We start from the raw sequence: 14,452 nt of genomic DNA on the forward strand, positions 1-14,452 counted from the left end.
CGCCATATCATTGACCGTTTTTCCTTCTTCATTTCATTGATCACTTTATATGCTGACTTGTCATTGCGTCATCCCACAGGACCCAACCCGATCCTATATTTGCAGAGGATTCCGACGAGGATGAGGAAGCTGAAAAGGAACCAGAGTGGAAAAAGCGTAAGATCTGAAGCGCTTTCTGGAACATTCATTTAGCCTCGGAGCAGGCGGGAGGCTGCTTATCGGACACCCGGTCAAGGCCAGATCAGAGGTACTGTCTGGCTCCATTATTGACTACAAGGGCCTGGGTGTCACTGCTCGTATCTTTTTAGAGTGTACTCTACTCTACTCTACTGTCTTTTTATGTGTAGTGTAAGTATAATATCTTTCAGCTTTATGTTCCTAAGACCAAATTCACTTTTTGTCCTCTCAATCATGATTCACATGCAGATTTCTTTCGGTTTAGCAGTTGTACAGTCGCTGGTTTGATTCCTCGTACATTATATGGTAGAAACGTCATTTTATTTCCTGCACAACACATAATATTTTAAATTCATTAATGCTGATTAGTCAGACATAGTAAGTTTGATTTACCGTTTAAAGCAAAGCATACTTGAGCAAGGCAAGGCACATCCAGTCCTAGTAAATCATTTACAAGCTCATTTTTTTCCAGTGCTATTAAAATGCTCTTTTCCACAATATAGTTGCACATAGTGTGGAAATGTCAAGTACCGTTCAAGTGAGTAAGTCTGGGAGTTCCCTAACTGACCATGCGCAGTGTCAATAAATATTTGAGTTGCCGTACATAATGCAAAGTATCTTCCTGGAAAGCATACTTGCTAAAGCCCCGTTTTTAAAAATAGACCTAGAAATGACAACACACACACACACTCACACACTCTAGATATGGTCTCATACTGGGTGACTCACATTGGGTAGAAGTGGTGAGAGTGTCATCCAAGAATGTCATCCAGTTAATATAAAATTCAGACAGAATGTCTTTTGTGTGACTAGGAGACGGACATGGTGGGACAAATATGGAAGACGACCTTAATGCTTTTCCCAGTTGGGCTTGAAAGCACCAAGTCTCACACCCTTATGTAAAGATACACATATAATATAAGTTCCACTTGTATATTTTCAAGTGACGGTACTACAGAAATGAAACTTGGATATACTTTAGGAGTAGTCGGTATAAATTTACTATCTACTGAAAATGAGTCAACAAAATAGCTGCAATACAAGTGAGTGAACATGTGAGCTCCACTGCCCTTAATCCTCTTGGGCACAGAATACACCAGAGCTGCGCACACTTTACTGGAATCCTCTTCCAGTCCTCCATGATGATGATGATGGCACCGCTGGTGGAGCTGGTTGGTGTGGGTTCAGGTGTGGAGGAGATGCACTTGGCCACTCTGTCACCTCCTGCTTCCTCAGCGAGGCCCTTTGTCATCTTGGAGGTGTGTGTGGGCTCCTTATCATGTTGGTTAACTGCCTTACGGTCCAGAGATGTCGTTGTGCACGTTGGAATTCATTGTTCCCCCTCATTGAACCACAGCTCCCCAGGGCCGGAAGCACTCATGCAGCCCCGGACCATATTGTCTGTTTAGCTACTCACCAGACAATAATAGTATTGAGTCATTTACATTCATTCATTTTTTACCGCTTTTCCTCACGAGGGTCGCGGGGGGTGCTGGAGCCTATCCCAGCTGTCTTCGGGTGAGAGGCGGGGTACACCCTGGACTGGTGGCCAGCCAATCACAGGGCACATATAGACAAACAACCATTCACACTCACATTCATACCTATGGAGAATTTGGAGTCGCCAATTAACCTAGCATGTTTTTGGAATGTGGGAGGAAACCGGAGTACCCGGAGAAAACCCACGCATGCACGGGGAGAACATGCAAACTCCACACAGAGATGGTCGAGGGTGGAATTGAACCCTGGTCTCCTAGCCGTGAGTTCTGCGCGCTAACCACGAGTCATTTTCAGTGGATACTAAATCAATACTGCTGTACACTGAGTATTCTAAAGTACTTTCAAGTTGGATTTCTGTAATATTAGATGTACTGGAATAAAAATTCTTGCTGAAACGTTGGGGAGTTTTGTGAGACACTGTACATTCACTGTGTATGAACGTATTAAGCGTAACATGTCAGTCATTGTTTTTACTCTATGGAAACAGTCTTGACTCACTTCACAGCCACCGCGTTTTTGTTTACTGTACGATCCCGGGCTGGCGTTCAGGAATGCAGCGCTGGAAAGGGCCACCCCCTTCTTTAACTATCCCAACGTTCATCCTCAATTTTATACATTTAGTTCATGTAAACATCCCACGAAAGCAAATGAGCACCATGTGTCACAATCCTGGTCTGAAGCAAACGCTACACATTTCATAGAAACAAGTTTTAATTCTGTAAAAAGTTTTATAATAAAAAAAACAATGAATATTGTACAAAAATAAAGTTTGCCCATAGCTTTGGTTGTGGAACACAAAACAACAATGACAGGTTCTTTTTTTTTTTTTTGCCCACATAGATGCCAAGAAAACGAGCAAGTGACTGTATTACAAACACTGTGTAGTACAGTGTATTACAAACACAGATAAATGCTTCATATGAGATTTTTCCTTTGCCGCTTTGTGTATTTAAGTCCAACTGGGTTTCCCCAATGATCAAGAACACATTTTCTCATTTGGGAAACCCTGCACTAGAAGACTGAGAAACACTGGTTCTGTCTAAAGAAACGGGGATCCTTCTGGGACATCTCAGGTGTCATCTCGGAAAAAAAGAAACTTGTGGAGCAATCAGTCTTTGTAAGGGGAAGATGATCCAATTGATGAGTTATGCTGTAGTTTGGCCTAAATTCATGTCTATGCCGTGGATTTACGTGTATGTGTCGGGGAGGGGAGGGGGGTGAGATTAGACGCTGTAAAGCTGCCTTGCTTGTTGCCGGGTGGGCACAGATACCTTGGTCCCTAATCCGTGGTAACGTCAAGACCTTTTTTTTTTTTTATCTATGATGTCTCGTTCTTGAACAAGTTATTGCGTGTTTAAAGTTGTACGTCCCCTCTTAAACGTTTTTGCTTTTGTTGGAACATCACTGGTACAATGACAGCCGCTACAGTAGCCAAAGTCTCCCTAAACTGTCTTTCGCCAGCGGGGTTGTTTGCTTAAGACTCGTGTTGAAGGGGGGGATCGCTTTCCAATCCTCTTTCAGAGAGTAAGACCTGTCTGCCGGAGGCGGGACAGAAGCTTGAAAAGCCTCCCGGGACAAGAAGGTTTCGGGTAGCTGATTGGCAGGAGGACCCTGTGCTGTTTTTTTTTTTTTTTTTTTTTTTACACCTCCTTGTAAACATGCAACCAGTTGACAGAGTCCCAGATGTTTCCTCCTGGTCACATGACACAAAAAAAATCAGGCAACGAGACCGCTATGTTTGGTCCCGAGTCTTTTTTTTTTTTTTTTTTTTTTTTTTTTTTACACGGGGTCACTTTTAGGACGTGTGTGTTTTTTTGGCTTTGGCATCCAGGACAAACTGAGCTTTTCAATAAATAAAAACAACAACTTGTGTCGTAAATGAAATAAATAAGAATAAGTTAATCTTAATAAATATACCTCTTACACACAAGCGTTGCTATATAGTTAGGGATTTATATATTTTTGTATTTATACATTTATAGATGCCAAAAAGTCTTTGCTGAATCCTGGTGTGGCTCTGGAGGAACCAAAGAAAGAAAGAAAAAAAAAAGTCATATTCCTGGAGTTTTTTTCCACAAGAAACAACTTTAGTCGTGGGTTTGTGTAGTTTTTCAGAAAAGGCAGGAAATGTAACAGTATTTTGTTGTAGGCTTTCTCCCTGCTGACCAATCCAGCGTGTAGTCCACCAAAGTTAGCCGGGATTGGTTCTGCTTTCAATCCAAAAATGGTCCGTCCTGTCAAACACAGCCACACTTCTTAGCGGAGTGTTTCTTCAGCGTGTGGTACACAACATTGTCATCCAAGAAGGACAAGTCGTCGTCAAAAGCGATTGGTCGACAGCACGTGCGAGAGGGCGTGTCCTTGTCCAGCTTCCTGCTGTGGCTCAGGTTGTTGAGGATCTTATCGTAGTTGGTCTCGGCCTCCGCACATGGCCCGCTGCAGTAGCGGAAGATGAGCTCCTCTTTGGTCTGGTAGCCCAGACCCAAGTCCGTCACATTGAGGTGGACCTCTTTCAGCAAGCAGCCTCGACTCTGACTTGATGTCCTCCCTCTGCCTCGATCGCTACGCCCTCCTTTGCCGCCTCCTCGACTCCGACCTCGTCTTCTCTCGCCCCCGTGTCCTCTACCTCTCGTGTTTGCTGCTCCCCTCTGCCGCTGCTCCCTTTGGCCCCGTGATGACTCTGATGATCTCCGAAGTCTGCCGATGGTGGCCTCGATGAAGTCCATGACATCATCAAAGTGCTCGGAATCGGGACCGGTTGTGTCATCTGGGAGAAACCAAAGTCAACTTTATCACCTGTACTTATATTGAAAGCTGCAATATTCAGAGATCAAAAGAAAACGCACTTAAACCTCAAATGGTCCGAATGCATACCCTCTCCAAAACTTGCAAGACCTCAGAATATTGAACAAGACTTCAGCTCATTCATTGTCTTGGGTTTTCTTTGTTTATTTTGTGATGCCACCCCAAAACAGTACTCATTCATTCCATTATGTCCATAAAAAGTGCACTAGGACTGGAATGATTAATTAATCAAATTAATTACATTTTCCGGCCACAATATATTACCATTTGTTTGCATATCTGTTTTCCTTGTCCCTTGCTTCCAAACAGGCAGAAAGAGATTTCACTCTGCATTGATTTCAGCACCTTGTCTGTCATACAGCGGGTAGAGGCGGGGCCGCTAGCATATACACAGAGTGCAGAAAGAGTGTAGCATCGTGAGGAACAATGCAAGGTAAAACGTTGTAGTACGAGTACATTGCGACGTATTGTCATATATTTGTTCAAATAATCTTGTTTCATCTCATAGACCCGATCTTGTGACACCCTTTCCACCCTACTTTACTTCGATGCTACCCACACTAACTTCTTTCCATCCCATCTATCATACCAACCTAGCACCCATCCCTCCTACCTTGCTTCCTATGTACTACTTTGTGTTGTGATGGGTTCTGTGAATTATTTAGATAGAAGATGATCTGCACATCTGCTGACAGGGAGCAGCTCCAAAGTCTTTGCAAGCCTCATGTTCTCTGGGAGCAATCATCTTTGGTAGACGTTGTAAAATGAAACAATTAGGGCATCTACAATTACATTCCTGCTCTGTCTGTCTGCCTCGGATGTCGCCAAGCGTTGGTGTGATGTCTGGCAGCCGGCGGTGTGGTTTGAAGGCGTCACCTGACTCTTATTACCTGTGATCAGTTCCGGCACCGCACACAGCCGATTGGACAAACGCTGTTTAAGGTGAGATAATTAAGTGCCAATAAACAACTGGCTGAGTTATTTTACATTATGCAAGTGAACTGATGCTGATATTTATTGTGTGTTTTTAATTTTATCACATTTTTTTTTATTATGCTTGATTTTGCCGTTGGTATGATTCTGTCAACCGTCTTTAAAGATGATTAGAATATGACGTATCTAAGGAATGTGTCTCAGTTTGGTTGCAGTGCTGGTGATGTGCATGCAAATTGGCCAATCTTCACCAACACAAAGATAACATCACCGTGAGCAAACAGCCTCTTTTCACCACAAAGACTTGCTTCCCAGTGGTTTTCAGCAAAAAAGTTTCCCCTCAATTTTCAGTTGAAAACATTATGTAATTTAGGAAGCATGACTACACCATTCTGCTAAAAAAAATAATAATAATTTTTGAGATTTGAGATTGCGAATAGACTCCGGTTTCCTCCCACATTCCAAAAACATGCTAGGTTAATTGGCGACTCCAAGTTGTCCATAGGTATGAATGTGAGTGTGAATGGTTGTTTGTCTATATGTGCCCTGTGATTGGCTGGCCACCAGTCCAGGGTGTACCCCGCCTCTCGCCCAAAGACAGCTGGGATAGGCTCCAGCACCCCCCGCGACCCTCGTGAGGAAAAGCGGTAGAAAATGAATGAGATTGCGAATAGATATTTTTTTTTACACACCAAATGTAAAATGTTACACACATGTCCACGGCCATGTGGTAACATTTTACAGAAATCATACTGTTTTGTATTCTTTTTATCATTATTATTATTACCCTCATTGTGTTTTTCCGTCATTCTCCATGCAGGGCTTTCCTGATAGAAAACTTGACCGTACAATGGTAAGTAAGGCTCACTCACAAGGCTCACTTGGGGTCAGGGGGTGTGAGGAAGAAGTGTATATTTATATCTGTGGTGTAGTTTATCACTTGTTTTTTTTTATTTTTATAAATCAAATGGCATTTTTGTGTGAATTTTGTGAAAGCCTTTTATGAATAGCATGCTTTTCATCTCCATAAGGTGTGATTTATGCTGACTGGAGCTCAATTTCCCGTTCCCAATGTATCAACATTGCATACATATGTTTTTGTGTAGCTTTGTATGTCCAGGCAAATGCATCCCTGCCAAATTGACATTTGTTCACTCCTTGCTGTTTGTCTTTACATGCAAAGTGCATGTAACTATCTTGGATGATGTCATGCTAACGGTAGGTTAAATCCAAGTGTTCTATTCTAGTTGTATCTCGTTCACCGTCCTCCTGGGTGAAGAGAATGCGGTGTCACTCTCCTCCAAACACAATAAATCCCCTTCCCACCGCGGCTGTTAAAACCAACATATACAAAAAGCGTCAAACTTTCCGCTCTGTTTCCAGCGGCATATCTCGACTTCTGGCGAGCGTGGGTAAAAAGGTCACGGGTTTATGCGGGTGGTGTTGGTGGCGGCAAGAGACAGTAATATAAACAGCGGAAGAGAGGTGAGCATGTTTGGCATCACGGTTTGGTTCAGTGGAGTGTGATGTAACAACGAGCAGGCTGCAGCCATGAATCACCAATTGGAATCTCCCTGCAATGCTTTACTATCCTTTCCACTTGCTTTTTCCTTAGATGGATGAGCAACGTCGGACTTATGAATGAATTGGCAACGGGCAACCTGCACATGCTGTTTACTGGAGTCAATGGCAGACTCGGCGCAGCACTTCCTGCACTTGCCTTAATTTGTCATCAGGATATGCGTCATTGTCTATACATTTCTTACAAAAACTCAAAATCCTGCGTACTAATAATCAAACATGAGACAGCCAACCAGTGCTACCGACAATGGAAAGCAAAAACTATTTAAGTGAACACTTTTTTTTAACGTGTGAACCAAATATTCTGGTATTAATGTAGTTCCGCTAACACACAAAACACGCACAACTAGAGAGGTGCAAGAGGTAATGCGGCAACTGAATTTATTTATTTAAGGGTGTTTATCACAATCGCACAAATTGGAAAGAGTGTTACTTCGCAAATGGGAAAACTTGTTTAGAACAAATCAATTGTTTCATAATAATTTAATAATGATTTGGTATGAGGGCGGCACGGCGGAAGAGTGGTTAGCGTGCAGGCCTCACAGCGAGGAGACGAGGGTTCAATTCCACCCTCGGCCATCTCTGTGTGGAGTTTGCATGTTCTCCCCGTGCATGCGTGGGTTTTCTCCGGGTACTCCGGTTTTTCCTCCCACATTCCAAAAACATGCTAGGTTAATTGGCCACTCCAAATTGTCCATAGGTATGAATGTGAGTGTGAATGGTTGTTTGTCTATATGTGCGCTGTGATTGGCTGGCCACCAGTCCAGGGTGTACCCCGCCTCTCGCCCAAAGATGGCTGGGATAGGCTCCAGCACCCGGTAGAAAATGAATGAATATTTGGCCCCTTGATGTTCAGGTAGGGTTCAATCATGCCCTCACTGTCCTCAAGCTCAAGAAACTTTGAATAACAAACTTGAGTCAGACTAAGGTAATGACTCTAAAATCCTGACTATAAGGATGGGGAGACCTTGGAATTTGAAATTGTTTGTATTAAATATGCATTATGATGGATGGGGCATTGCCCTTTTTGCAAAGACAGCTGGGATAGGCTCCAGCACCCCCGCGACCCTCGTGAGGATAAGCAGTAGAAAAAGAATGAATGAATGATAATACAAAACCAAGGGATAACCTGGGTTTGATTCACCACTTGTCCATAGGTATGAATGTGAGTGTGAATGGTTGTTTGTCTATATGTGCCCTGTGATTGGCTGGCGACCAGTCCAGGGTGTACCCCGCCTTTCGCCCGAAGACAGCTGGGATAGGCTCCAGCACCCCCGCGACCCTCGTGAGGAAAATCGGTAGAAAATGAATGAATGAATGCATGATTTGATGTGCATGAGAAAGTGGAAAAGAAAATGTGTCCACTTTGACAACATGTTCATTTACTATCAAGTACATTGCACAACACAGCAGCAAGAAAAACGATGTTGTAATCGGCGTCAAGTGTTCAGCCAGCATTGTAAACAACATGATGTGGCGTACATCTTACACCACCAGATGAGTAGCAGCATATTAAAGCCGCCGGGTGCTGTCCACTCATGATTCTTCTAATGCTGCTACTGCCATCATGTGGGGTTAATAAAAAAAACTACAACAGGAGGTTGCCTACAGCCACAGCTGTTTACGCCAATGTTTTTAACCCAGTGCTAAATTTTGCTAATGTTTGCTTTGTATACTAGACCTGGCCGTTAATTGACGCTACTTCCTGGTCCATTGACTTAAATATAAGATGACGATTTTTGTTTGTGCGCCATATTTATGTGTCTCTTTCATCTATTCTCTTTCCTGCTATGAGAATTACAATCGGACTCCTCCGCATGCATTCAGAAGTTGCCGTAATATCCACATATTTTATAAATTCCTGCACCTTTATTCAGATCCTCACCAAAATGTATCAGGACGTGTAGTCTTGGTGTAACCTGCAATAGCATAACTTAACATAAGTGTGTTCCGTAGAGCGGCGCAGGTAAAGATGCGGGTTCAAACCTTACATTGATCCTCCATGGAGACTTCCTGCAGGCTGTGCTCCTCGTGGTGTTGCCTCAACAACAACAACTTCTCCTCTTTGTCCTCCGCAGAGTTGGGTGCAGCAGGGTCAGTGTAGCTGTGGGGGGAGTGGAAGGTCCTCTTGGCTGGCAGCGGCGGGGTGCTTTGGTGGTAGAGAGGCCGTGTAGCGACTGAGCTCAGGAGCAACAAACACATGGCCGCAACATCCCATAACTTCATCTTAGACTCAGTTCCTATGAGCTGTGTGGGGATTGTGGACAACACTTGAGTTAAAGACTCGACCACAACGTAAAATGAAGCATGCAAGTCATTTCGGAGCGGTGCGTAAAAGTGTGCGTAAAAGTACATTTTCTTTACATTACGCACGCCATTCTGTTCTAATCTCACATATGAGGCTTACTGGGCAATATTGTCGTGTTGTTGTGATATCAGGTGATATTTGATAAAAATACAAGGCATGACAGCACCAGATGGCCACGAACGAAGCTGACGTGACTCGTCTAATGACGTGCGATAAATAAAGAGTGGGTTTAAACATGCGTGGTTCTCCTCACCTTAAATATGGCCCATGCAGACCTGCAGGTCGCCGCTGTTACAATCCAAACGCATGTATTGTCCCGAATAGTTGCAATCCAAAAAGAAACAGCAGACAGCACACAGGTCCGGATCGGATCCGGATCACCAAAAGTGTGCGCACTTTGGACCCCGCTGCGCCTCCCGGGGTGCACTCGTGAAGACACGGAGTAGAAAACACGCACAAAGTGTTAGTTTCCACCCTTCCACGACGTCCAAACGCGCCGTTACATCCACGTTCCAAGCTCACACCAAAAACGCAACCAAATGGGACGATGGATCTCCATGTCGTCCAGCTCTTAAGTGCTTCTTCCCACGCCTGTCGTCCTCATCGTGGAGCAGCGCCGAGCCGCGCTCCGCTGGCACTTTGGAGAGATTTATAGTCCTGTGCGCGCTGACGTTTGGATCGCTTGGTGTCCGCCCCCTCTTTTATGAGTCCTGCGGGAACAAACCGTGAGTAAGAGCAGCCATGCTTGTGTGGATGCCTGGCGCTCCAAAAACACCAGGAGACACCCTGTTTATAGTTTTTAGTATTATTATATGATATTATATATTTCAGTATGTGGAATGTGGGCATGACTGGAATCTTCTGGATGCATGGTGTTAGGTTCCCTTTTATATTTATGCTATTTAGTAAATATTATATATTAAAAACTTTTTAAGCAACATAAGTGGTGAAGAGCCAGTGCACATAAAGATGCTCATTGGAAGTTGCCAACATGACAGGACATCCACCAATAATCCAGGTTTAAAAAAAAAAATAGTATGGTCAGATTTTGTCAAAATGTCTCATGAGCACCGACGACTCGATGAGTAACTATTGTACACACCTTTTATATCGGTTACCCGCATGCACAGTGCCGGGTTTGGAACATACCAATATAATGGAGCCCTGTGGTTGCGTTTTCAGGTTGGGACAAAACACGCAATGACAGCAAACTCCGCTCGTATTTATATGGATATACAACTATGGCTGTTTTGGGCTAGTTGTTAGTTTCATTCAAATGATTGTTGATATTCGTCATTCTTTCAGTATCAATATCAATATCAAAAACATCACAATCGGTGAGATGTGTAACCCGGAAGAGTTTGCAGCTACAAAATGGGCAGCTTACTCATTTCCCAGCATGCATTGCTGTAGTTAAAATGATCACTTTTGACTGTCATAATTGTCTTAGTTGTTATTTTGGCCCCAAGGCCTGAATTTGACACAAGCGTTGTACGATAACCCAGACAGTATGTGAGAACAGAGGCAAAATTTAGGGGCAAGTTTTTGTTGCATACTAAAATTTGGAAAACCAAGGTTTGCCAAAGTACTCAAAATAATATTTATTACACGTCCGGTGGTGTATCATGCATGCCAGGCCACTAGTTGGCAATGTTGTTTTGTAAGGAAACTGCTTGTTATGGTTTGTATATTATTGGCTGGTTTGTAAATAACATAAGTAATGTAAGTAATTCCAATCCATGTATGTACTAAGTGAAGCCTCAAGCCTGGGTTAGGCGTCACCATCTTGACTGATTCTTTTATAGCTATTTGTACATGACGTGCAGTTCTCACTAGGGGCTGTGTTTCCCCGTGGGTTGACTCCATTAGCAACTACAACTCTCGTTGACCATTTAGCTTGTTAGCTTCAACCATAGCAATGAAGCTGCGATGTGGAGTGTTACTGGACTGGTTACTTTTTAATACAAATGCTGATTAAAGATCGGACGCTAAGGTTCTATTATGGCCGTTTTTGGTGTTTACCAATTATCATTGTCAGAGGCTTTGACTTTGAGACCATTTTTTTTAAATGTTTGCATTTGTCAGGCTCCAAACAAGTGGCAAAAACAAATTTATTTGTTCAAAACTGTCATGTAAACAGCATTTATTGCCTTTTATATGATTCTAAAAAATACACTTGAACCAGCCGCCCCACATAGTAACACCTTTTTCCTGGTCATGTTTGGCCACGTCTGCACAGTGACCGAGTGGTTAGCACGCAGGCCACACAGCTAGGAGTCCCAAGTTTGATTCCACCCTCGTCCCTCTCTGTGTGGAGTTTGCATGTTCCCCATGTGCATGCGTGGGTTTTCTCCGGGTACTCCGGTTTCCTCCCACATTCCAAAAACATGCTAGGTTAATTAGCGACTCCAAATTGTCCATAGGTATGAATGTGAGTGTGAATGGTTGTTTGTCTATATGTGCCCTGTGATTGGCTGGCGACCAGTCTAAGGTGTCCCTCGCTTCTCACCCAAAGACAGCTGGGATAGGCTTCAGTACCCCCGCGACCCTCGTGAGGATAAGTTTTTTGAAATTATTTGTATTAAATATGCATTATGACGGATGGGGCACTGCTCTTTTTGCAAAGTAACCACTGGTTACCGGGGACACACACACAATATAATCTCACAAATCATGTGTGTTCCTTCGGGAGAGCGGTTTTCCAGGAAGTGTTCCGCCTTTCGTTACATTTCAATGCCAACACCCAAAATCCACAACCTGCCAAAAAAAGTTCCGACTTGTTTGCTCTCGGGATGGATGTACCTGTCAATACACGTTTTTTTCCTTCCATAGAAGAGTATCTGGTTGTGCCATGCCCCCTTTTTAAAGGTCTACAGGGTGCTGAGCCAAGTCCTCATTGTAAGAATTCCTGGCTGTCAAGTCCTCACATGGCCGCATTGAAGTGCATGACAGCACCCATTTTCTGTGTATTGTGTACATGTGGTTTGCCTACAGGCCTCGTTTTAGCTCTGCTTTCTTGCTAATTGTTCTGCCTCTTTTGCTTTAAGGCCACACGTTGGCCTCCAAAAAGGACGCACGGCAGCTTCTCGTTGCGGCTTAATGTGTAATTGATATGAAAATTCTTTGACGTACTTAAGCTGTCCACACGGACGCATGTGTGAGATACGGCTCCGGTATACAGCAGACCATCTAAGTGAGCTTAGTCGCTGTGATTTAGGGGCTGTAGAAGACTTATATTATTTGTTTATTTACGTGCATGGCTTCTTTAAAGCACAGTGGAACACTTACTGTCTTTGCGCGACTAACCATTTCATATAAGCCCCATTGATTATGTTTTTATGTTACCGTTTTTGACTACTTGGGCGCTCACACAGATGCTACATTGTTCCTCTAGAGCCGAGTCACCAAGAAGTCCCCTTGATGACATTCTGATGTCTCATGCAGATAAAAAGGCTCACTAATAAAGAGTGTTTTGGGGGCCAGAAACATGACTAATAGCTGCTTCACGTGCTGTGCGGCACACACCCGTCACTTGCCCGTACAACATAACGTTTGAGAATTTGGTAATAAATAGTAACGCACAGTAACTGCAAATAAAATTATAAAATAAGAAAAGAAAAAGAAAGACAAATAAGAGTTTCCTTTTTTAGAAGAAGAAAAATACATTACACACAACAATATAGAATAAAATCACAATACATTCGTCCATTCATTTTCTACCGCTTTTCCTCACGAGAGTCGCTTGGGTGCTGGAGCCTATCCCAGCTGTCTTCGGGCGAGAGGCAGGTACACCCTGGACTGGTGGCCAGCCAATCACAGGGCACATATAGACAAACAACCATTCACACTCACATTCATACTTATGGACAATTTGGAGTCGGCAATTAACCTAGCATGTTTTTGGAATGTGGGAGGAGAGGGTGAACATGCAAACTCCACACAGAGATGGCCGAGGGTGGAATTGAACCCTGGTGTCCTAGCTGTGAGGTCTGCACGCTAACCACCAGACCGCCGTGCCGCCCAATCCCAATGCAGTAATATAATAAAGTATTGTGATGAAGGCAAACATTTAAATCCATTTTCCACCATGTGGCGCATACTAAAGAATAAATGGAAGCGGAGGGGGGGCTGGACACTTTGATATTTTACACAATTAATTTTGTAAAAAGGTATCAACATATCATATCAGCACCCGGACACAAACACACTCAAATCTCATTACTATTATTATTTGAGAATTGAATCCAGTACCATCATCATTAATATGGATTATTGGTTGTATTATGAGTTCTATGTCTGTCTAAAACTGATTTTGTTTGTTAAAAAAATATTCCTTTAATAATCCTCCCTTTCTTTGCATCACCAGCACTGAAGCTTGATCTCCGTATTAAGTTGTGTTTAGCAAGTGTGCGTGTGTGTGTGTTGTATAATCAAACACACACACACACAGATCAGGTAGTTGAAGCAGTCAGCTGATCCATTATTAGGACATGTCACAATTAGGAGATGGCCCTCAGCCAGATGCCCGAGCCATTGTGGCACTCGGGTCGGCGCCACTCTTCCATCTGTTTCGCTCATTGCGCAAACCTTTCAGTCACTGCTTCTCAGATGCAAAAATACACACTTGCACATGTGTGTGTGTGTGTGTGTAAATGAGATCACTTGGTACTATCACAGTGCAGGCAGGACTATGACACGGTTAAAAATAGCCAAGAGGAAGTAAGGTTAAATCTCTCTCACACACACACATCTATACTAAAAGGGGAGGATCTAGAAGCCTGTTGAAGCTTTTGAGCCACCCGGAATTTATGCAGTACATTTTAGATGAGAGTCATTTGTAGCGTTATTATCCATTTTTAGACATGTGGATGACTTCCTGCAGGCCTTTGGCCATTGCTGCAGGGCGTGTGAAGAACTCTGTGTTGGTCAAGGGTGAATTATCACCCAACTAGTGACTGTCACTACCACTAATCTCTCTCCCACGACTACCAAGTCAAGATCTTTTTACGTGCATTTGGGCCTTTATGTCAATCATGGCTTGGGATTTGCATATTTCCTACATTCCATACTCATTGACTTTGTATATAACCTGTATGTTCTTGAAGTAATTCTGATTTGCTCCCAAAACCATAATACATATAAATTAGT

At 43.2% G+C, this 14,452-nt stretch overlaps 2 protein-coding genes across 3 annotated transcripts in view; one reads left to right on the forward strand and one right to left on the reverse strand.

The window, feature by feature from the left end:
- Positions 1-2,827, forward strand: part of LOC131112616 (WD repeat-containing protein 70) — a 33,395-nt gene extending 30,568 nt beyond the window's left edge. The window contains exon 18 of the mRNA XM_058064190.1: positions 80-2,827. Within this exon, the coding sequence (XP_057920173.1) occupies positions 80-167 (88 nt within the window). The 3' untranslated portion in view covers positions 168-2,827. The remainder of the gene's footprint in view (positions 1-79) is intronic.
- On the reverse strand, positions 1,932-9,915 carry gdnfa (glial cell derived neurotrophic factor a). Of its 2 annotated transcripts, none has more exons than XM_058064193.1 (3): positions 9,558-9,915; positions 8,988-9,145; positions 1,932-4,444 (listed from the first exon to the last, which is right to left on the reverse strand). In XM_058064193.1, exons 2-3 carry the CDS (start codon positions 8,998-9,000, stop codon positions 3,915-3,917), a joined length of 543 nt encoding a protein of 180 aa, XP_057920176.1. In that variant the 5' UTR covers positions 9,001-9,145; positions 9,558-9,915; the 3' UTR covers positions 1,932-3,914. The 2 variants fall into 2 exon arrangements, with proteins under 2 accessions (XP_057920176.1, XP_057920175.1); XM_058064192.1 differs by having other exon boundaries at positions 1,933-4,444; positions 8,988-9,243.
- Between the last annotated feature and the right edge of the window lie 4,537 nt (positions 9,916-14,452).

The sequence above is a fragment of the Doryrhamphus excisus genome, chromosome 2, assembly GCF_030265055.1.
Source record: "Doryrhamphus excisus isolate RoL2022-K1 chromosome 2, RoL_Dexc_1.0, whole genome shotgun sequence".
NCBI lineage: Eukaryota > Metazoa > Chordata > Actinopteri > Syngnathiformes > Syngnathidae > Doryrhamphus > Doryrhamphus excisus.